Source organism: Tyto alba, unplaced genomic scaffold (genome assembly GCF_018691265.1).
Source record: "Tyto alba isolate M040663 unplaced genomic scaffold, T.alba_DEE_v4.0 Super-Scaffold_21, whole genome shotgun sequence".
NCBI classification, from domain to species: Eukaryota; Metazoa; Chordata; class Aves; order Strigiformes; family Tytonidae; genus Tyto; species Tyto alba.
Window position 1 is genome coordinate 21,022,203 of NW_024881295.1, and position 21,573 is coordinate 21,043,775.

The following is a 21,573-nucleotide window of genomic DNA, read 5'->3' on the forward strand; positions in this document are numbered from 1 at the left end:
CATAACATCATGCAAAAGCTGCTGACTTCTGAGGTCAGCTTTTATATTGTCAATAGGTTGCAACCTTTAGGAAATAACTTTAACGCTGCTGCTCCTGAATGAGCGGTAGTTGTATTGTGTCATGTACGCACATTGGGCTTGGCAGCTTACCAGGCCTTTGTACATTTTAATTGGTTGAAGCCTCAGAAGTATTCTCACACGTATGAGGCTATATTGTATGATATGCATATATACTGATGTGCAATATAATTGAAGTTACCTTTTTGTTCTATTTTAGATAGCCTTAGAATTGTGTAGATTGACAAGATGAGCCGGTTTGAATCTAATACTCAGCTTTTCCTCTAGCTTTGTGAAATACTGTCAGTTCGCACAAAATGGGGAGCCCTGTACAGCAAACGTAAATTTGTTGAGGATAATATACATTACTAAAGGCAGTCTCTTTTTGGCAACTCCTAATCAAGCTGGAGGGGCTGGAAGGACGGAAGCCAGCGCAGCAGCGCCGACGGGCTCGGCAGGTCGCGGGCGGGAGAGGCCGGGCAGGGCTGGTGGGCAGCAGGCCCAGCTGGCCGTAACCCCCCCCGTCACCGGGAGGGCAGCAAACGGCAGACCCGGCTGCCTTGGCAAAGCACGGAGCCAGCACCAAGAGGGACCCGTCCGCTCGCCCCCCGAGCGGCTGGCGCGGGGGTGGTGGTCAGCGCGGCGAAGGGGAGGCTGAGGAGGGCCCCGCCGGCTCTTGCAGCTGGAAGATGAGGGCCAGGCTCTTTTCAGGCACGTGCAGCAAAAGGGGAAGAGGCGGTGTCGCAGTGAAGTCCGTGAGAAAAAATCCTTCGTGGCGGTGGTTTTTGAGGCCTGGATGAGGTTGTGGAGTCTCCATCCTTCCAGACTTTGGAAACTGTCTTTGCCAAGACCCTGAGTAACCTGATTGAACTTAAAAATTAGCTCTGTGTTAAACACGTGTTTGGACTAGATGAATTCCAGGGATCCCCTCTTCCCCCTCTTCCCCCTCTTCCCCCTCTTCCCCCTCTTCCCCCTCTTCCCCCTCTTCCCCCTCTTCCCCCTCTTCCCCCTCTTCCCCCTCTTCCCCCTCTTCCCCCTCTTCCCCCTCTTCCCCCTCTTCCCCCTCTTCCCCCTCTTCCCCCTCTTCCCCCTCTTCCCCCTCTTCCCCCTCTTCCCCCTCTTCCCCCTCTTCCCCCTCTTCCCCCTCTTCCCCCTCTTCCCCCTCTTCCCCCTCTTCCCCCTCTTCCCCCTCTTCCCCCTCTTCCCCCTCTTCCCCCTCTTCCCCCTCTTCCCCCTCTTCCCCCTCTTCCCCCTCTTCCCCCTCTTCCCCCTCTTCCCCCTCTTCCCCCTCTTCCCCCTCTTCCCCCTCTTCCCCCTCTTCCCCCTCTTCCCCCTCTTCCCCCTCTTCCCCCTCTTCCCCCTCTTCCCCCTCTTCCCCCTCTTCCCCCTCTTCCCCCTCTTCCCCCTCTTCCCCCTCTTCCCCCTCTTCCCCCTCTTCCCCCTCTTCCCCCTCTTCCCCCTCTTCCCCCTCTTCCCCCTCTTCCCCCTCTTCCCCCTCTTCCCCCTCTTCCCCCTCTTCCCCCTCTTCCCCCTCTTCCCCCTCTTCCCCCTCTTCCCCCTCTTCCCCCTCTTCCCCCTCTTCCCCCTCTTCCCCCTCTTCCCCCTCTTCCCCCTCTTCCCCCTCTTCCCCCTCTTCCCCCTCTTCCCCCTCTTCCCCCTCTTCCCCCTCTTCCCCCTCTTCCCCCTCTTCCCCCTCTTCCCCCTCTTCCCCCTCTTCCCCCTCTTCCCCCTCTTCCCCCTCTTCCCCCTCTTCCCCCTCTTCCCCCTCTTCCCCCTCTTCCCCCTCTTCCCCCTCTTCCCCCTCTTCCCCCTCTTCCCCCTCTTCCCCCTCTTCCCCCTCTTCCCCCTCTTCCCCCTCTTCCCCCTCTTCCCCCTCTTCCCCCTCTTCCCCCTCTTCCCCTCTTCCCCCTCTTCCCCCTCTTCCCCCTCTTCCCCCTCTTCCCCCTCTTCCCCCTCTTCCCCCTCTTCCCCCTCTTCCCCCTCTTCCCCCTCTTCCCCCTCTTCCCCCTCTTCCCCCTCTTCCCCCTCTTCCCCCTCTTCCCCCTCTTCCCCCTCTTCCCCCTCTTCCCCCTCTTCCCCCTCTTCCCCCTCTTCCCCCTCTTCCCCCTCTTCCCCCTCTTCCCCCTCTTCCCCCTCTTCCCCCTCTTCCCCCTCTTCCCCCTCTTCCCCCTCTTCCCCCTCTTCCCCCTCTTCCCCCTCTTCCCCCTCTTCCCCCTCTTCCCCCTCTTCCCCCTCTTCCCCCTCTTCCCCCTCTTCCCCCTCTTCCCCCTCTTCCCCCTCTTCCCCCTCTTCCCCCTCTTCCCCCTCTTCCCCCTCTTCCCCCTCTTCCCCCTCTTCCCCCTCTTCCCCCTCTTCCCCCTCTTCCCCCTCTTCCCCCTCTTCCCCCTCTTCCCCCTCTTCCCCCTCTTCCCCCTCTTCCCCCTCTTCCCCCTCTTCCCCCTCTTCCCCCTCTTCCCCCTCTTCCCCCTCTTCCCCCTCTTCCCCCTCTTCCCCCTCTTCCCCCTCTTCCCCCTCTTCCCCCTCTTCCCCCTCTTCCCCCTCTTCCCCCTCTTCCCCCTCTTCCCCCTCTTCCCCCTCTTCCCCCAAGCTGAAAGCAAGACTTAAGTTTTCTTCTAGACTGTTTCCCCTTTCTTAATGAGAATATTTAAACTGAATGGATTTCGTTCTAGATTTCATAAAATTTTCCTTCTGAAATGCCTTTAAAATCCTTAATTTAATGAATCGCTTGAATGATCAGCTTGATCTTCTTCATGCTGTAGATGCTGTACAAACTTAATTTTAATTTTTCTTTTTGAAAAACTGTTAGAAATTAACCTTACAGCTGACCCAGAGGGCCTTGACTGACTTGAAGCTTTAGTGTAGCTGTCGATGCCTGTCTGCTAATATGGACATGCTGCTGCAGGTCTCTGTTGTTGATAGGCCGACTCTGTGGCATAATCCTTCTTTTAGCTAGAAATACTTGCCATAGGTCAGCTTTGCTGCTGTAATACTTGTTCAGTTTAATGCCATGGGGTAACTCTCTGTTTTGACTTGGTGCTGTTGTCTGTGTAAGGTCTACGGGTGCTAGTCATCAGCTGAAACCAATGTCTCGCCAAAGCACTTAATCTTTGTGAAAATTGGATTTTACTGGAGCTATTCTGTTTCTGCTGCATGTACTGTTGCTCCTTTTGTATAAAAAGAATTTATTTTTTAAAACCAGAAAAATATATTTCGAGTCTACTGATGCATTTCTAGTTCCATTATGTTTTATGATGGGATCTTCTGCTATGACATTGAGTCACAGTATAATACTTGAGAGCTTTTGTCTTCATAAAAGAGAGCTTTTCACGCAGAATTTAATGGTATAGAACCCAAAGCCAGCAGCAGCTCCCAGCTTTCCATGCTCATTGTTTATTCTCTTAAGATAAATCATTTGACTTGGAGTTTGCATTAGTGACAGATTAAGCTGCCAGTATAAACATTGTAGGATTGAGTATTTTGAAAGATGTGTGTAACTTTCTGAAGGAACTAAGCCCGCAAGTATCCGGAAGCAATGTAATGTTGCATGTTTTCAAATTATATTTTGCAATGTTCATGAGAAAAGGAAGTAAATATTTAGAAAAGTATTGGTGAAATGGTAACAGTTTATGGTTCTTAATTTTTGTTTACTGAAAATAATTCTTGGCACATGGAGCTTTTACTGGAATTTACATGAAAAGTTGATCCTGGAAGTAGGAGAGAGACATTTGTGTTCCTGTACAGCCAAAAAATGTCGTTATTTATAATTGGTTAGCCTTTCAATTTACTTTTGACAGTAGAATTGGGCTAGAGTGAAACTCTTTTGGCTTTAAGTCTCCAAGTATGGCGTCTATTTGTGAAACACTAGACAGCTTCAATTTTTACAAGAAATAGTAAGTAGCTCTCAGTTTCCTGCAACTTACCTCCATTTATTAAAAATGGAACCCATAAAATTTAGAATTTGGAATTATGTTCACCACCATTCTTTAAAATGCTTTTTCTTTCTTAGTCTTCACTGTCAAATTATCATTCTCTTTGTTAACGCTGTGGGGATGGTAGCAGAGATTTTGAACATCAGTCCATCCTGGGGGATGCTAAACCTTTGTAAAAAGCAAGGGGCCAACCGCTGTTTACCTGACAAAACCCGCATGGGTTAAGTGAACCTGCACATACAACCAAGAGAAATAAATTCATAATAAAATGTAGTATTTCTGGCAGCACTACTGAATACTAGGTTTTTGTGTTTTTTTTTCTTAACTGTAATGTTTGTTTTCCACATGTAAATCCTGCAGACTTTTGGGTCAGCTCAATTCTCATATAACTTTAATTAGCAACACATTATACACAGAAAACTTGAGAAAATAATTTTTTTTTTTTTAACAAAATCCAAAGCAAAACAAAACAAAAAAACCAACCAAACAAAAAACCCACCAAGTATCTTTCCCTACCATGAATACGCTTTGTGGCATTGAAAATTTATGCAGGTTGGCATAGATCTTGGTCTTGCTACAGAGCTAAGTAGAAAATTCTGTTCCCCACTGCTTAGATGTTAGGTTTGCAAGATCTTTATCTCTTCTTGTCTGTAAAGGTCTAACACATCCTTGGTTAACACAGGCATGGTTATATAGCATGGAACACATATTCTGTAGTGGAATCAGATTTTTGAAGTTGCTCTGTACTCATTTATATGCTGAAAAAATAATTCTGATACTTGAATGGAGATCAAAATATTCTTGTTACAAATACAAAGAAAGTTGATTGAAACAAACCTTAAATAAAAACATATACTGTTTATGTATTTGTATTATAGAGCTTGGCAATAATGTTTAACTTGGCTACATTCAATAAAAACTTAATGGGCAAATTTAACATTACTGATTTTTTGTTTAAGGAACTTGGTCAGTAGGAAGTCAGGTTTTACATAAACTTGGAAAATCACATTAATCTCATACAGATGTTAAAAAATTCTTTCAAAGGATTACCTTTTCATGTTTACAGATAACTTTATAACAGGGCAAACTTAGTTGCGTTCTAACTACAATCAAGCCTTTTGTACTACCTGGTATAAAAGGATCGTTGCAGAGGTGAATGATGGTGAACAGTGAGTTAAGTGAGTTGTCAGATAGAAATCATAAAAAGCAGATTTTGGCTTACTCTTGATTATTGCGTTAGATCTATTTAGCTGTCATTCCAACCAAAGGATAAATTCAGCTGTAGCACAGTAATTCAGCAATGCTGCTGACAGCATTTGTTAAAGATTGTTGTCATCTTTAAAGTAGTTTTGAATTAGACTATTTAGTGCAGGTGCCTTGAGACTTTGACTTATGTTTTGTTTTTTTTTTTTTTTTTTTAAAACCATTTACCCATTTAGTCTATTAAAAAATTAGTTGTTGGTTCAGATTTAACATAATAAATTGAATGCCATTCCTTCTTTGTGTCCTACTGAAAAATTTGACTAGACCATTTTATTCGTAGTCCTGGGAAATTTGAATTAGTTTAGAAGTTTTGTTACATGTTCGATCTGAATTTAGATTTCTGGTTTTGTCTGAGGCCACTACATCCTTAAAACAGCTGCTGCTCTTTCGCAGGCCTATGAAGAGTACACCAGCAAACTAGATGCTCTGCAGCAGAGAGAACAGCAGCTATTGGAATCCATGGGGAACGGCACAGATTTCTCTGTCTCCAGTTCGGCTTCAACAGACACAGTTGCATCATCTTCCTCCTCTAGCCTCTCTGTAGCACCTTCATCCCTTTCGGTTTATCAAAACCCTGCTGATATGTCACGGAATAACCCTAAGTCTCCACAGAAGCCTATTGTTAGAGTCTTCCTGCCCAACAAGCAAAGGACTGTGGTGAGTCAGTTTCTATTCACATACTTGTAACCTCAATATTTCCTGTATCTCTCTCCCTCCATATGCAAAAGTTCATTTCAGAGCTGAAAAAATACCTGGGTGGAGGTCAGAGAGGTGGCATGATCACTACTTATGCCCTGCTGCACTCAGTTGTTTTGGTATGTTGACTGTTTTCTACAGGATTAACACAGAGATGTCCATGATAGCAAAAATAAAGAATACAAAGCTTTCAGGAGTTTTATAACAATAAAGATACCTCAAGAAATTTTTTTTTCAAATGAGCTCTCTTGGATAAATAATAATGTACCATTTTGCAATGGTTAGGATGGGGCAGGAAGCTATGCTTCTTGTATTATACAAAATTATTGGTTAGTTTAACAGGGCAAGACTGGGGAAAGTGTTTTCCATGTTGTCAAAGTTATTAGCAGCAGTGAATGTTTTAGAGCAAGAGCCAGCCTCCTTCAACCAAGGAGGGCTGTGCAGAATCACTTCTTTTTGTGTTGTGGTTTTGTTTTGTTTTTTTCTTTTCCTCCCCACTCGCTGTGGTGAGTGTTTTGTGTTGGGACCTTGATGCTATCAGGCCCTGTGCAGAGAACTGGCTGTTGGGAGGGGCAAGAAGTATTGTCTGCAAACTGCTGAAAAACTAGCCTTTCTCGGGTTTGACGAGGTTACAGTGATTCCTGGAGTCGTGAAAGAAGAGCTGACTTTTCGCTGGCTATTTAATTATCTGTTATAGGCAGGGAGTTTTTTTTATTATTGGTTAAGAGCTGCCAACTGAAGAGCCTTGATGTGTGCTTTAAGAACAATACAATGCAAACCGTGATACATGAAATTACTGACAAGCCCCGGTGTAGGCTCCGTTTTGCAAGACGGCACATACTCCTCACTTAGAAAGGGGAGCTGTGGTTCCGGAGAAGGTGGGAAATGAATGGATAGCACAGCCAGTGTCCATGTGAAGCCACTGCTTTTCACAGCAGTCGATCAGGTATTGGCTGTCACTGGCCTGTGCATGTGGAAGTTGAGCGGCAGGCGAAGAGAAGAAAACAAACTGGGTGGTGCTGGGCACTGGGAACACGTCCTCTCCCTTCCCTGCCACGTTTCTTCCTCCTTCCACTCACCCCACTGAACAAAAAAGATAAGACTTATCGTGGGAACATCAGATTAGAGGGCGGTTGTTTTCACCTGATTTTTTTTTTAATATTGTTTAATTGTTGAAGATTTCACTAAGGTTTGAAAGCAATATTTGGGTTTTGACCTGGAGAATGGGCGTTTAGCGTGAACTATGACGGCTGTGCAGACGTGCAGTGTTAAGCAAAGGTGATTTCGTTGTCTGCCTGTGAGGTATGACAAGGCACACAGTACTACCCACATCGTGAAATGTGGAGAGACTCTGGTTTCTTCTTCATGTCTTCTGTCCCACCCTGTCTGGCTGTTGTAGCCTCAGCCTGTGTGATGGGGCTGTCCCACAAGTTGGTTTTATTTCTTTCCTACAGCGGGTCACAGTATATTCTGTGCATTTCCTTTTCTGTCTCTCTTGTGTGTTATCTTGTCCTCTTCTCTAAGCCATATAGTATATTTCTACTCATTTTTTTTTCCTCTTTTGCTCCTTTCCCTCCCTTCTTTTTCACCTCCTCCTCAATCCATTTATCAAATGTGTAGTAAGGCTTTTCTCAGGTCTGAGCTCTGTTTTGCTTTGAAGGAATCATTATATATAAAGAATACTTTATAATTATGAAATATATTACATCAAACTTGTAGGCAAAAAGAATATATTTTTTTATTTTCAAATGGGTGTATTTCACCAAGTTGAAGTTATTTCTGAATATGCAGATCTGATTACAAGTTAGGAAAAAAAGGCAACTGAATTTCAGTATGAACCAGGTGATACAATTTTGGTCCAGTACAGAACTGTCTTGCCTCATCTGAGACATGGTTTTATGAATGTTGCTGGTCAGTACTAATCAAAGTAAAACAGGTTGTCTTCAACTAATGCATCTTTAAGTTCTTAAGTTACCGTAGCAGACCGGCTTGATGTGCTCAAAACATGTGTGAGACTGTTTTCCTGGACAAGTATTTCATCTCGTTTTTTTTCCCTAAGCTTTGGGTTTTTCCCAGCACTGGATCTAGATGCTCTTCCCCTGGCTATGGGAGACAAATGTGTTTTTAAGTGGGGTGTAGTTAGGGAGAGGCTCTTGCTCCTGTCTCCAGCTCTCTGCTGGAGTCTAAACACCATTTGCCTTACCAGTCTAGCCCTGCAGCTGGTTTCCAGCTTGTGAGACACTGAGTAGCACTTCAGGAAAATGGGTAGTCTACTGCTGTGGTAAGAAGATGGTACCAACAGAAGAGTAGGAGACGGGCTAGTGATGGAGGGAGGATGCAAGTCCCTTTAGTCTCACATAATCGTGTGTAGATGCACTTACGTAAACAACCACATGCCTGCAGGTGCAGGGAGGCATGAGCTACACGTGGGATCACTGGCTGAAAGCTCAGCTTGGCAGGATTCAGCTTCATACACTGTATAGCAAGGTGGTAGTCGGCTCCAGTTTTGCTAGGAGATACATATTTTTGGTTGAAATTGTTATTCAAAATAAAAAATTGGAAATATATACTCAGGGTCTGGTCAGCAGATACTGCAAATGAATGGCTGAGCTTTGGCTCAGGCAGACAGCTGACTTTTTACTGCAGTTTTACACATTACTTGGATCTAGTTATATTACTAAGTTGAACTTTTTTTTAGTAGACTTAATACATTATCTCTGGTTTAGAGCTGGGAAATCGTGCTTATAGAAACTCCTGAGTGTTGGGGTTATTGGCCTTGGAGCTGAAGTTCATTTCTTAGAAACTTGAAACAGTGCTCACATTATGGAGAAAGTCAGGAATTTCTTGTGTGGTGACTCTTTATGTAGTTACTCTGAAATATTTATAGATCTTACACATAGTCGGTTGAAAACTAAGGAAATTCCAGAAGCAAACCCGTTTGGAAGGGATTGCAGGTTACAGTGCAGTTTTAACAGCAAGTAGTCAGATGATAGTTTACCACCCAGCAGCTCTCAGTGAACACTGAGATTACTTGCTGTACTACACTTAATTTTTCTCTCAATGGATAGGGAAGTGTTGCACGTGTCTTAGTCTTCCTTCATAACCTCTGGCTTTAGAAACAGACCTGTGGTGTCTCACTGGGGCCCATGAACTGAGCCTTCTGCTTAGGTAGCCACAATTGTAGTTTAGAGTTTTCAAGTATATGGGGTAGCTTCAGATGTGGTGGGCTGAAGTAGGAAGGATATTCCTTGTGAAAATACAAGGTACCTGCCATTAGGGTCTCCTCCCCACCAAGTCCCCATTCCGTGTGGCTGTTGGACTAAGGATAAAATGTGTCCTACAAACAAGCATGTAGCTGGGAGAAGAGAGATGCTCGTAAAGTTCCAGTGTTGCATCAAGCTTCTCCTCGCTCCAATCGTAACTGCTTTCAGTTAATATCTACTTCTGAAAGAAATCTTTAAGATCACAATAATATTTTCAGTTTCTACCTCCAACCACAGACCCGCTTCAGGAGGTGAGAAACCTCGTCAGATACTAAGGAGTCTTTATTTCTTTTTATCTGGGAATGCAATGATAGTTCTTAAACTGGCTTAATGGAAAGCGACTGGAATTAAATTGGTAATGGAGAACCAATCTCTTCCTTTATCTTCGATCGTACTCCGAAATGGTCCCAGATATCACAACAGCCTTCTGCTGCTTGTTTCGAGATGTTAAAAATGCAGGAAATGGTGGTGGTTGGGGAAATGCTTACATTTTTGACTAGCATCTGCCTTCTTACTTGAGTTTTCTACCTTTTTTGTTTATTAATAGTATTGGCCGTGTGTAGGCTCAGGCAAATACATCTGTTGGAGCTGGCTCTAATTAGGAACATAATGTGAGGAAACTGATGGAGTACAAAGAAGTAAGACCATGTTGATCAGTGTTAAGTGATTTTGGTGCATAGGTAGTGTAGCTAATGTCGCTTCTTTGTACGTGTCACGATAAAGCAGTGTTGGATAGAAAGCTTTTTCTCATGTAGGAAAAGGTGTGAAGGTGTTTCCTTGAAAGCCTGTCCAGTAAGTGATGGAGCCTACTGCTGCTGGTCAAGCAGCAGTTGAAGTCAGCATCTTGCATCATCTGGCAACAAAGCAAGGTTAGAATGTAACTTTTTTTGAAAGCAGTACCAAATTTATGCCCATAATCCATAGAGAAATGTCTGAAATACGTATACTTCCTCTTTCCTCCGTGACACGGTTCAACTGGCAAGTTAAATGTCCTTTGGAGAAGCATTCTGCATAGATGTGACCGGGATAAGTTTGTGTGGGGGTGTTTTGGTTTGTTTTGGTTTGGGTTTTTTTTTGTTTTGCTTTGGTTTTTTTATGTGTGGTGTTTTTTTTTTTTTTTTTTTTGTTCTGTTCTGGGCCAGAGAAGGATGTTGAAATAATAGAAGTGCCAGATGGTAAAAGTCTACCTGAGATTGTCAGTTATTTTGCAGAACAGATCAACAAGGTTTATCCAGACTGTGGGTGGGAAAAATGTAGGGAAAAATTAGTTTAAAGCTTGTTTGGGTTAGGGATTTAAGTGGCTGTGGGCTGGATAGTAACAAAACTGCCAAGGAGGGGAGAGCTTTTGGATGGGAGAGCGAGGTAGGAATTCTGACATTGAGTTGGCTGCTAGAAGTCTGAGAGATTATATTAGATGCTGAGAATTGGTTTTGGTGGAAGGGAGATAGTCTTGTATGGGAAGTGGATGGTAATGTGACAGCATAAAAGCACAATTTACATTTACCAGTGAGATTTCTGAGGCAATGTGTAGAGCCAGAAGAGAACACAACCTTGTGGGATCCTTAGATCATTGTGTTGTGGATTAGGATTATTTTTTTTTTTTTCCAAATCACTTGATTATATGATTGAAGGTGCAAGCAGAGAGAGAAAGGAAGCAGAAGACACTCATACTACTGAACAGAAAGAGACATAGAGCTGGTTGTTGGGGAGGGGTAGTAATTCATGGCGAATGAGGATTAACGGCTGATCCAGAGGTATGGGAAGAAGACATTAAAGATCTCAATAGGATAACTTCAGTTTAATGTAAGAGGCAGAAGACAATGGAAAAAGTTTAAAATTAACTGAAGAGGAAGAGTTCCAAGCAATAAGCATAAACAGCTTTCTATGAGTGTGAAGACTACAGGAACATGGTATTTGCATACAGGACAAGATTTAAGCATTTTTGGGGATTGCTTCTAGTTGTGCAAATTTTTTTATTTTTTTTTTATTTTTTCTTTGAGTGTTTGGGGGTGTGTTGTTGTTTTTTGAGCACCCAGGTAAAGTATCTAATGCATGTCTTTGGGACTGGTAGGCTTGGGATAAGGAAAAAACTCTCGTTCTCAGTTGCAAGGACTGTTGCAATTTTTGCTTTCCTCTGTAATAGTTGACAACACAGTTAAAATTATTTAGGAATTTCACCGATTAGATTGCTTGGTTACCGTAGGCCGTAAGACTTTTTAGACAGGTTTCCCGTGGCACATCAGTTGTGGCTGGTCCCTTGCAGGAAAGTGTTCTGAGACCTTGGATGGAATAAATCTTTTGTGGACATACCTGGAGTATATTTCTGTCACAATGAATAAGTACAACGAGGCAGGCATGTGTGATACTTTGCCCGAGTTGTCTTCCAAATTTGAGCAATTTGTCACTCAGGAATTTTATTCATTTATGTGGTTTTTATGCGGTAACCTCCATCCAATCTCCATGAACCCCATGCTGTGGATACGAGAAGTTTGCCTCTTGTGGTAAGGAATTCCATGGGCGCGGTTATCTGTGGTGTAAGTGATCATGTTCCGTGTTGGTCTTTGAATCTGCCACATGCTAGCTCGCTATACTGGGTGAAATAAAGGTTTCTGAGAAGCCACTTAATGCAAGGCCTGGTCCAACAACAAATGGCTAAAATCAGTCATAACATAGGAACAGTATGAGGAGTTTTCTGATGTTGTAGTGAAGTCTAGTAAGAAAGAAGAGAATGGAGTCAAGGGGCTTCCAACTCAAGTACTTTATGAACAAGATCATGTAACTTGCTTATATCAGCAACACTGAATGATCCTGATTACCCAAGAAATCTCTTCCAGCCAAGTACTTAGTGTGGGAAGGAACAGTCTGAAAGCAGATGAGCAGTCCTGGAATCATGGTATGCTGGAGCATGGGAAGTTAGAAAAAAAAAATGATGGATGGTTGAAAGGCATCAGGTGGTGAGGGTTCTTCCTCTTAATTTGTATGTAACCTGCTGCTGTCTGCCGCACACTGCTGCCTTCCAGAGGAGATGGTTGCTTCATGTTCTCTGACCATCTTGGTGGAGTTTGTTGTAAGGGTGGTAAGTAGTCTCTGCTGCTCTGCTCAGTGAGTTCACAGGGGATCCTCTCGCAGCTCCAGTGCTGTTCTGTGAGCATGAGCAAGGAGTGGATTTGGTCGTTTAGAATTTCATTGCTGTCCATATCGGTCTGAGTAGTGACAGTGGAACTAGGAGGGGAAAAAAGAACAAACAAAAAAAGAGTAGCAGATGCTGTTCCTGCTTTGGGAAAGCTTGGCAGCCTACAAGTACTTCAAATGTCTGCAGATTCTAGAAAGAATTAAATCACTACGTGTTTTCACCCACCATGAGGCCTAAAAGCTTCCTGTGGCAGCTTCTAAACTAAAAGTAAAACTTTGGTTAAAAAAAGTTTTCCTTTCTTCTGTGTTCGACTACAGAAGATTGTGTGTTTTGGTTGTTCTTTGTTTTGCTTTTTTTAAGTTTGAGAGTAATTACAGGTGATCTGTGTAAAAACTCATCATAAATTTGGGCAATAAAGTTCTTTTCCACCTTTTTATGTGTTGGTATGCTTCATGTAAGTGTCATGGGTATATATGTATTAGAAAGTTCTCAAAATGCAAATGTGAGACTGAGCTTTTCAAAGGGAGAATTTGTATTTTTAAGACTTCCAGAAACTAAACAGGACTGTGCATGCTGTGCACGGGGACAACTCTTCCTTCAGGTTTCTCACTCTTGTCACACCTTGGATAATTAGTACATCTGCCTTTTAATTAGGCAAGCAATCATGTGGTCTTGTCTGCAGTCATGAAGACTGGAAGAATCAGATATTTTTACCCTACCTAAATTCTCTAGCATAAATTAATTCATCATGCATGCACAACTGGGCTCCTTCAAACGTTCTGTTTTTAAATCTGGTACTTGATGCGTTTCTTTTGACTTAAGATTTGCATCTTACTTGCTGGAGTTTATGCTGTTAGTTTGTGCCTGAAGCTTACTGAGTAGTAAGCACTGGATTTCTATAGGCGTTCAAGCTGTCCTACCAGTTTCACCTGTCAAGTATAAAGAAAATTGAGAGAAGGGATGTTCAGGCAGCTGAATAAACTAGTTTCTTGCTTTTAGTTACACATCTGGTTTAACATGATTAGGCTTTTCTAATCAAAAACAATGAGAAATTCTCACGTAATATCAAACATGCAGCAGAATTGGAATTTATTTGTAGCCTATGTCAGTGGAGCCTTGCTGAATGCATCTGAATGTTTCAGAATTTTATGCATCATATGAACAGACCGGTAGAATGAAGTAAACGGTAGCTTACTTTCAAGTAGGCTTTACTTCAGATGTATTAAATTATTTTTAAATACTTAAATTGTCAGGGAGAACCGTTGGTCTACCTATCCTATTGCTGAAAGGCAAAATCAAATTAAAGACTAAATTACCGGTTTTCATTGGGAAGAAATGTAACCATGGAAGACCTCTTTAGGCTGTCGGTAAGCAAACGAAATTTTATTACATCACAGGAGCTGTACAAGGAAATAGACTTTACAGCTGCCACGAGTAAGTCCTCCACATCTAGGAAAGCCCGAAGAAAATGCCTTTGGGAGGTGTTTAGGGAAGCAAGGTGCCCGGCAGTGCTACAGCAGACTGTACCAGGGCCTGGCTTGAGTGGAGTTAATTTTCATTACAGCAAGCTGTAAAGTGCAGTGGGTTCGACTGATGACTTAAACCGGAGCTGATAACACAGCGCTGTGTTAGCTGTTAGCACGGGGCCAAGGCCTTCCCCGTGGCCCGCTGCTGCTCCCTGCAAGGGGGCTGAGGAGGGGACACGGCGGGGACAGCCTCCCCCAGCTGAGCACAGGGCTATTCCGTAACATCATCCTCTGCAATGAAACAGAGGGGGAGTTTTTCCAAAGTTGCTATTGCTCAGGGACTGGCTGGGCATCAGTCTGCTGGTCTGCTTCTGCATCAGTAGGAATTTTTTTCCCCTTCTTTTTTCCCCTCTCACTTAAACTGTCTAGTATCTCAATCCAGGAGTTTTCTTGCTTTTGTCCTCTCAATTCTCTCCCCCCATCCCACTGAAGGGAGAGTGAGCAAGCAGCTGGGTAGCATTTAGCTGCCTACTGGGGTTAACCCGCTGTGCAGGGTAAACTCAGCGTTGGATAAATTAAACGTTGTATGTGTTGAAAAGCGAATAATTTAATCTACTTGAATTTTATTGACACACAGTCTTAAATTGCCAAGTCAAACAACATTGAAAACTTGCCATTGTAAAATCAATGGCTTGTCGTCTGGAATGCCTCGTGCAACATTGATCACTGCTTTTTAAGAGTATTCCCTAAATAAGGAGAGCTTAGCGGTTTCTTACAAAATGAAAAGTCTGTCTGTAGAAAATAATGAATGACAGAGGAAAATACTGTTTGGAGTGCGTTCCCTTTACCTCGTGACGTGTTAGGCATTCAGCGCGATGGAATACAAGTCACAGATCTGAAAATAATTGGAAGAAATGTTTTAATTCCATGTCTAGTAAGTCATACTTAAATTCACGGCTGCTTGTGTTGTTTAAGTGAACTAACCAACCAGAGCATTAATATTTGCGGAGAATGTGTGTACTACCTGGAGGTGAAAGTAGCCATTTGTTTATAGGATCAGTTGCAACAATTTAGCGAGGGATGTGAATTCTAGCCCTTCTGTGGTACAGTTTCTTGCCCCCCCTGCTTTTGGAGTATTTGAAGTGTGATGATCTGAGACGGGATGCTACGTAAGCAGACTCTGGGTCTGACCTGTTAGAAAGATTTATTTAAACTATTTTGTAACTTGAAATTTCTAATGCATTTGGGGTTTGGTTTGGAGAGCAGCCAGCTGACTTTTCCATCACTTGAACAGAAGCCTCAAGGACTTAGGTTTTGATTCCCATACAGTGGCTATGGATACTTTTCTAGATGAGCGTTTCTTTTCAGTCTGAAGCAGTATTTTGCAAATTCCTTTTTTTTTTTTTTTTTTTTTTTCATTAGCCGGTCACTGTCAGCCTTCACAACTTCTGTCCCTGGTATTCACCCTAACTAAAACTTTAAGGCGATGATCCCACTGCCTGCTGTAACTTTACATATGATCAGTGTTCTTCTGAACACAGTTTGGGAGCTGTCCCTCAAAAGCTTGAGAAATGGTTGTGTGGAGACTGCTGGTAACTAGGCACAGCAGGTTTAATCCAGTGTGGTTTAGTGATGGTGTACTCTTGAGCAAATATTTCTGTATTGACATAAATCAATCCATTGTGCTCTACAAATGAGTACCCCTTCATCGTGTTGGAGGTACGAGTGGGTGCTGGGAAGTGATGTTTGCAGGTTTAATGGGATGCATTTAATGGAATGGTAACAGATTTGTAAAACGGGTAAATTCTGTTCAACTTCCTTTGGAAACAAGATTTAGTGCAATGCAGTTGTCTCCCGTTTCTCTTACTACTGTGTTCCATTAAGAGTGAGTATTCTTAAATGCTGCTTTCTCCTGGAAGTTGGTTGGAGCATCATGCACTGAAATTCAGAACAGCTGTGACTGAAAGCAGTGTTCTTCATCTTATAGAGGACGTGATGTTCAGTGATGACGCTCTTTGCCCCAGAGGGGGTTAATTTTATCTGTTAGTGTTGTAAAAAGTGGCTGATCTGGTTAAACATTTATCCTTCATACCTAAAATGAGAAACTAAATGTGGGTCTCGCGTTTGGATTTTTACCAGAAAACCTAACACATGAGAAGGCAAAAGTAGTTTTCTGGCAAAAAGATATCTTGGCTTATTTTTCTCCCAACACATTAAATTCTGTGAGCATGTTGGTGTCACTTTTTAGTCATGTGGGTAACAGGGGTGAAAAAAATGTGATCTTTTAAGGTGTACGTGTTGAGATAAATAAATCGGTACTTTGAAGTGATATTTCAAAATCCATCCTACTTGGAATATTCTCATTGTTTTACCCTGTACTCAGTTTAACTGTTTAGAATTTTTCTAAAGCTCTAAGATATGTTACACAAACCTTACATACATACATACCACTTGTCTGAAGTGAGCTGAACTACAGTGCTAGGCTGAAAAAAAAAACAGAACCAGCTAAGGAGTTTTGAGGAGTACAGTGTGAGATACTCAGAGCTGTCCAGCCTCTCCACTTTCAGAGAACACCTTTACATTGATTTTGAAGTGCTTGTCAGTCTCTCCTATCTCCTTATTGCCATAAAATATTGGAAACTGCACTGGTGTAAGAAAGCATTTTTAACTTACTGAGACTATGCCAGTTTCTGCTCTGATGTTAGAAAAGTGATGTAAGAGTTATTTAGGGATGTAGCCCTGAATTTCTTACTGAATTGGGAATGACCTGATTTACAGAAATAAATCATTTATTATGCATTGCTTAAATGCTTGTGGCTGCAGTACTAAATATATATCAGCCGTGTTGTTTTGAATACTTACTGTCCATAGAAATAGTTCACATGAGTAAAAGAAATGAGGAGATGAAGTGCTATAGTTCTGTTTAATCTGTTTAGGTAGTAAGACTCTGGTTGGAGAATTTTTAGGATCTGGGATAATTTTAATTCGTTTCCTTGGGACTTCACCTTTGCAAAGTCGAGCATGTGTTTTGGTGTCTTCATGAATCCCTGCTTGCAAGATGCAGGATGTACCAGTAAATTACTTTTTCTGGTATATTAAGCTACACACTGAGCACATCTTGCAGTCTGGATTGGCAGCTTCTGTACTATTCCTTAGTATTGTATAGCCCATACTCTTTTGTGCTCTTCACTTTTGAAAATAGTTTACTGAATCAACTTTCAAATTGTTATGAAAACCTAAACCTTTTCAGATCTACAAATCTTAGGTATATAAGTAATTTAAAAAGAACACCCTTAGCAATTACAATTTGGAAACAGATCCCCTGATCCAGTAGGATGAATTTCTAGGTGGTAACTGTTGTTGAGACATATTTAGATTCTGTTAGTTACAAAACAGAGGGATCAAAAGATAATGGATGGACATGGGCAAAATGGGTTTAAAAAAAGATAAATTAGCTTCAATAAATATGCTTCAAAACATTAAAAAAAAATTGTTTCAGTAAAATGCAAGCTTTGTTCCATTTACTGGATTGCAGTCATAAGGGTGCGTATTTTAGAGTAGATTGGAAATTTTCTCACGGGGAACAGATTTTATCAAAAATCACCGATGTGATTCAGTTAAACCGCTCTGTGGGAATCCTGTCAAAACTCTTGATGGAATTGAGAAACCCACTTTGGTGCCCGCCTGCCGTGCTGGAGCTGCCGGCTCCTGGCAGGCAGCCCAGGGGCTCGGGGGGCTGCGCCGCGCCGGGGCTCCTGCGCCCCACACTCCCTCTGCCCGGGGCTGAGTGGGGAGCTTATTGTGAAACTCCAGCTTCGGGGAGCCTGTCTCTGAGCTGGGAAAAAATAATTTGATTTGGTTGGTTGGTTGTTTTCTTCTTCCTTAAGATGAAGTCGCTCTCCAAATCATTTTCCTGGAGCAGGATATTTCTTTAACTTTGCCATGATTTGGGTGTGAGAAGAGGATGGGGGTGAAAAGAGAGGTTTCAGAGGGAATGCTCTGCAGGGTGAGATTTTTGCTTTACAGCAGGTGCTGGTATAGACTGGAGGAGGGGGCTGAAGGGCTCCATGCACAGATGGTGATAGACTGTACTGTACCAGTGTGGGAAAATGATTAATCAATACTCCAGGGATTTATTCTAGTATTTAGTTCTTTTAATTTAGCCTTCTGTTTCTCTGCTCAGGAGCTCTATAAGAGAATGTTCTAAATGGGATGCTGATTCAGGATCCTGGTGATTTTTGAAATTAATCAAAACAGTTCCCTAACTGTTTTTTAGCTGGATCTCATTGCAAATGGCATTGAAGAGAACAAATGTTCTACCCGTGTTTCTAATTGCAAGTTGCATAAATGTGTCTCAGATTTTAATGAAGGTGATTGGGAGGAATAATACTGAGGAATAGCAAATGATAAGTGAACAAGATGCTAAATGCATATTTTTCACAGTCCTATTGCACTTGTGTTGCTGTAGGCAACCTTCATTCTGATACTTCCCAAATTTTGAGAGGTTGCCTTTCTGACTTTATTGATGTATTAAAAGGAAGTCTGTAACTTCATAGATCTTGTTTTCAGCACAATTGAAAAAAAAATATATTAAAAATCACCTGAAGTGGTTATTTACACCGGTGTAATTCATTAATAGAGTTGTAACTTTCAGATTAGTCATGCAGATCTTTGCTTCATGAGGTGCTGGAGGATGTCGTCGCCCTTTATGGAGGATCAGTGCTGGAGGAAGAAAATGTCTTCCATTGAGCAGAAGGCTCCTTCCCTTTTTTTCATCCATCTCTTCTTTAATGTTGGTCACCTTTACTACCTGGTTACTTTTAATACCTACTGCCTTAAAGTTTTCCGTCTAAGCTGGAACCTCTCCCTCCTCTGTGCTCACTTCTGACACCTTTCTTGGGCACTCCCTTCCCCCTGGTGCTCCTTGTTCAAAATGAGCCACCTTTTCTCCTAATCACAGCACGAAATGAAACCTTCCTATTCAGGATGTGCTTCCATTGCCTCCCCGGCTGTTTTATCCAGTTCTCCCCCTACGTGATTGTTCATTGTGTCTTTGTTTCCTGCCTTCTGCCTCATTTAGCTCTTCAGTCTGTCTTCCCTCTGTCCTGTGTGGTTGTTTCCTACCAACCTGCTGATGGTGATGCCCTCTCCCAGTATACACATACTAACCCCTGTTCTTGTTTGTCCTGCCTCCCTCCTCCCATTTCTCCCTCATGCCCAACAACTTTTCTGGCTTTCTTCATTCCTCTTCCCCCCCACCTGCCCCCGCAGTCTGTCTGTCACCCTCTTAGTGTTTAAATTTCTTCTTCCACCGTGGATATGAGCAGTGAAGTAACTGAGGTTGCTGGAAATGTAGGCCTGAAGCGTCTGGGGGGGCTCTACCTCAATCCAGAGGGAGCTGTGCTTAGAGGAAAAATAGCCTTGAGCTGAAGAACACTTGCTTGCTCCATCCAAGTGGCTCATGATTGGACCTGACATGTGTGGGAGGTTGGAGCACACCTCTGAAATCCTCAGAGATTTTAGTCAAAGTTTTAAAAGCATTTACTCTGCATTTATAAATATACATCTGTTGAAGGCAGGGAAAACTTGTCACTGGACACTGAGGGGACAGACGGGTTCTTTTAGGGATCCTTGGCAGAATGATGATGGCACTAAATCATGGCTACAAGTAAAGCTTTATTTCCTAACAGGATAAGTAGAGCAATACAGAATTTATAATATAACTGAACTTGAAATTGCTGATCACCTGGACCTTCTGCAGGTTGGGTGAAATCTTTAATACATTGTTTTCTGTATCAATATAACAATGATAATCTAGACTGGAAATTCATATAAAAGGTCAGGAGTCGCTCCCTCATTCCTTGGAGGAAGCAGAGGACAGTGGAGATGTCCCTGGCTACCAGCAGGTCCCAGTTCTCACTGTCCAGCAGCAGCTTTGGTCCAAGTTCCCCCCTTAGGACCAGCAGCTGCTTGGTTTTCTAGACAGTGCTCTGTTACCCTTCCCTGTTCTGTGACGGGGCCATCGCCACCGCCCCGGGCGCCTGGAACCGTTGAGGCCAGCAAGGGATTGAGTAATGGACCTGGTGCCCAGGAACCTTGAGGCTGGTAGGGAGGGGAAGAAGAAATTGGCTTGGTTTGTCTGCCTGGGGCACAAGGGCCTGATAATGAGGGGGAAGAGAATGAATATGTGACCCACTCTGACACGGAAAATGGCTGCTTGCCTCAGAAAATGGTGCTAGTTAGGCTAACTAATTGCCAGGGGTCGGGAGCAGGGGTCACAGAATGACCTTATGAACAGCTCGTTCCAGTGTGAATGATTAGTTTGGTAGAGACTTAAGTAATAAAAGGCTGAATTTTACAGTGGAAAGTTGTTGATAATATTGATGATGATAGGTGCTCTCAGGCTCCCTTTTAATACCAGTGACAGATATTAGTAACAAATAAGGATGCTCTGTGCTGGAGGAGTGATGTACAAGTGATTGAAAGCCACAGTGTTAACTTCTAGGATGGGAAGATGTTACTTAGATTAATAAAAAAAAGATGCATTAAGAAGTAATGGAATATGTAAACCAAAGTCACTTAAGGCTGAATATCAAGATTGTGTAGCAGTATGCTATGAGATGTTTTTTCCAAGGAATTAGTAGAGATTCCCTTTTTTAAATGTTTACATGTTGACCAGATGAAATGCACAAATATCCTGTAGGAAACACTTTCATATTAATGGGAGGAAGATTGTGTAGCAAAATATTCCTTTAATGTGTCTCTTCTGAGAGAACATATGTTTGAGTTCTAGAAATGCAGTATACAGCGTAACCTCAAGTGGTGTTCACAAAGCTGCTTCAAATAGACTGCTACTTTTCACTGTCATCCTTAAGTAGGACATAGGGCCCCTAAATACCCATGGAAATGTAAGTGCAAAAAGGGAAAACTAGGCTCCGAGCCAAAGCCAGCTGAAGCTGATTGAGAGACTGCCTTTGGTTCCTGCGAGCTCTGGCTTGGGCCATTACCAAGCTAGAATTGAGCGTCAGGTGTTCAGACAGACTTTTTTGGTTGGTGAAGTCTGTGGGATTTTTGTTTTGATTCATGTTTGAGGTGCTGTCTGTGATTATAGGAGATGTCCCAGAGTGTACATATTTTCACTACTGAGTTCTAGAAATAGTAAGCGGGTAACACGCAACACCTTAACTACGCTTAATCATCAGATTACATATTGTTCTGGTTTTATGGCTTGACAGTATACACTGTTAAATCACAGGTATACCTAGAGATTGTATATTTATTCCTCTAAGATATGCCTACAGCTAGAGTAGAGGCAAGGAAGATGTCTTCACTTTGCATAGTTTGCAGTTCTTTGGCTATTTTTAGTGTGCTTCTCGTTTCTTCCCATCCTGTCAGATATTTAAACTTTTCAAATGGTGAAACAGATGAGAGGAGTATGTTTTTCAAATAGGAGATGTCTGTCGAGTTGCACATACAGGTTAAAGTGAGAGGTGATGGTCTGCCTGACTCAGAGGATTGTTTTATTTTACTTGTTTGCATGCTTATCTTCTATTTTAGAAACAGAAAATAAAATGCTTACATTTTATCATAATGGTTTTTTGAGTGCAGTCCAAGTTAATTCTTCCATTGTAATTCCACTTGGCTTGTTGCCTCACTTAATTTTACAGCTTGGCCTGAACTTTTTATAGATGTAGTTATTAGCTATCTGTGTGCTGTGTCTCCACTTCCTTCAAGCTGAGAAGAGTTGGAAAGTCACTTCTGGAGTT

General features: G+C 42.6%; 1 protein-coding gene across 2 annotated transcripts in view; it reads left to right on the top strand.

The window, feature by feature from the left end:
* Window positions 1-21,573, top strand: part of BRAF (B-Raf proto-oncogene, serine/threonine kinase) — an 82,796-nt gene that overhangs the window by 22,836 nt on the left and 38,387 nt on the right. For both annotated transcript variants that reach the window (XM_042795311.1, XM_042795312.1), the window contains exon 3: window positions 5,643-5,906. In XM_042795311.1, the coding sequence (XP_042651245.1) occupies window positions 5,643-5,906 (264 nt within the window). The remainder of the gene's footprint in view (window positions 1-5,642; window positions 5,907-21,573) is intronic.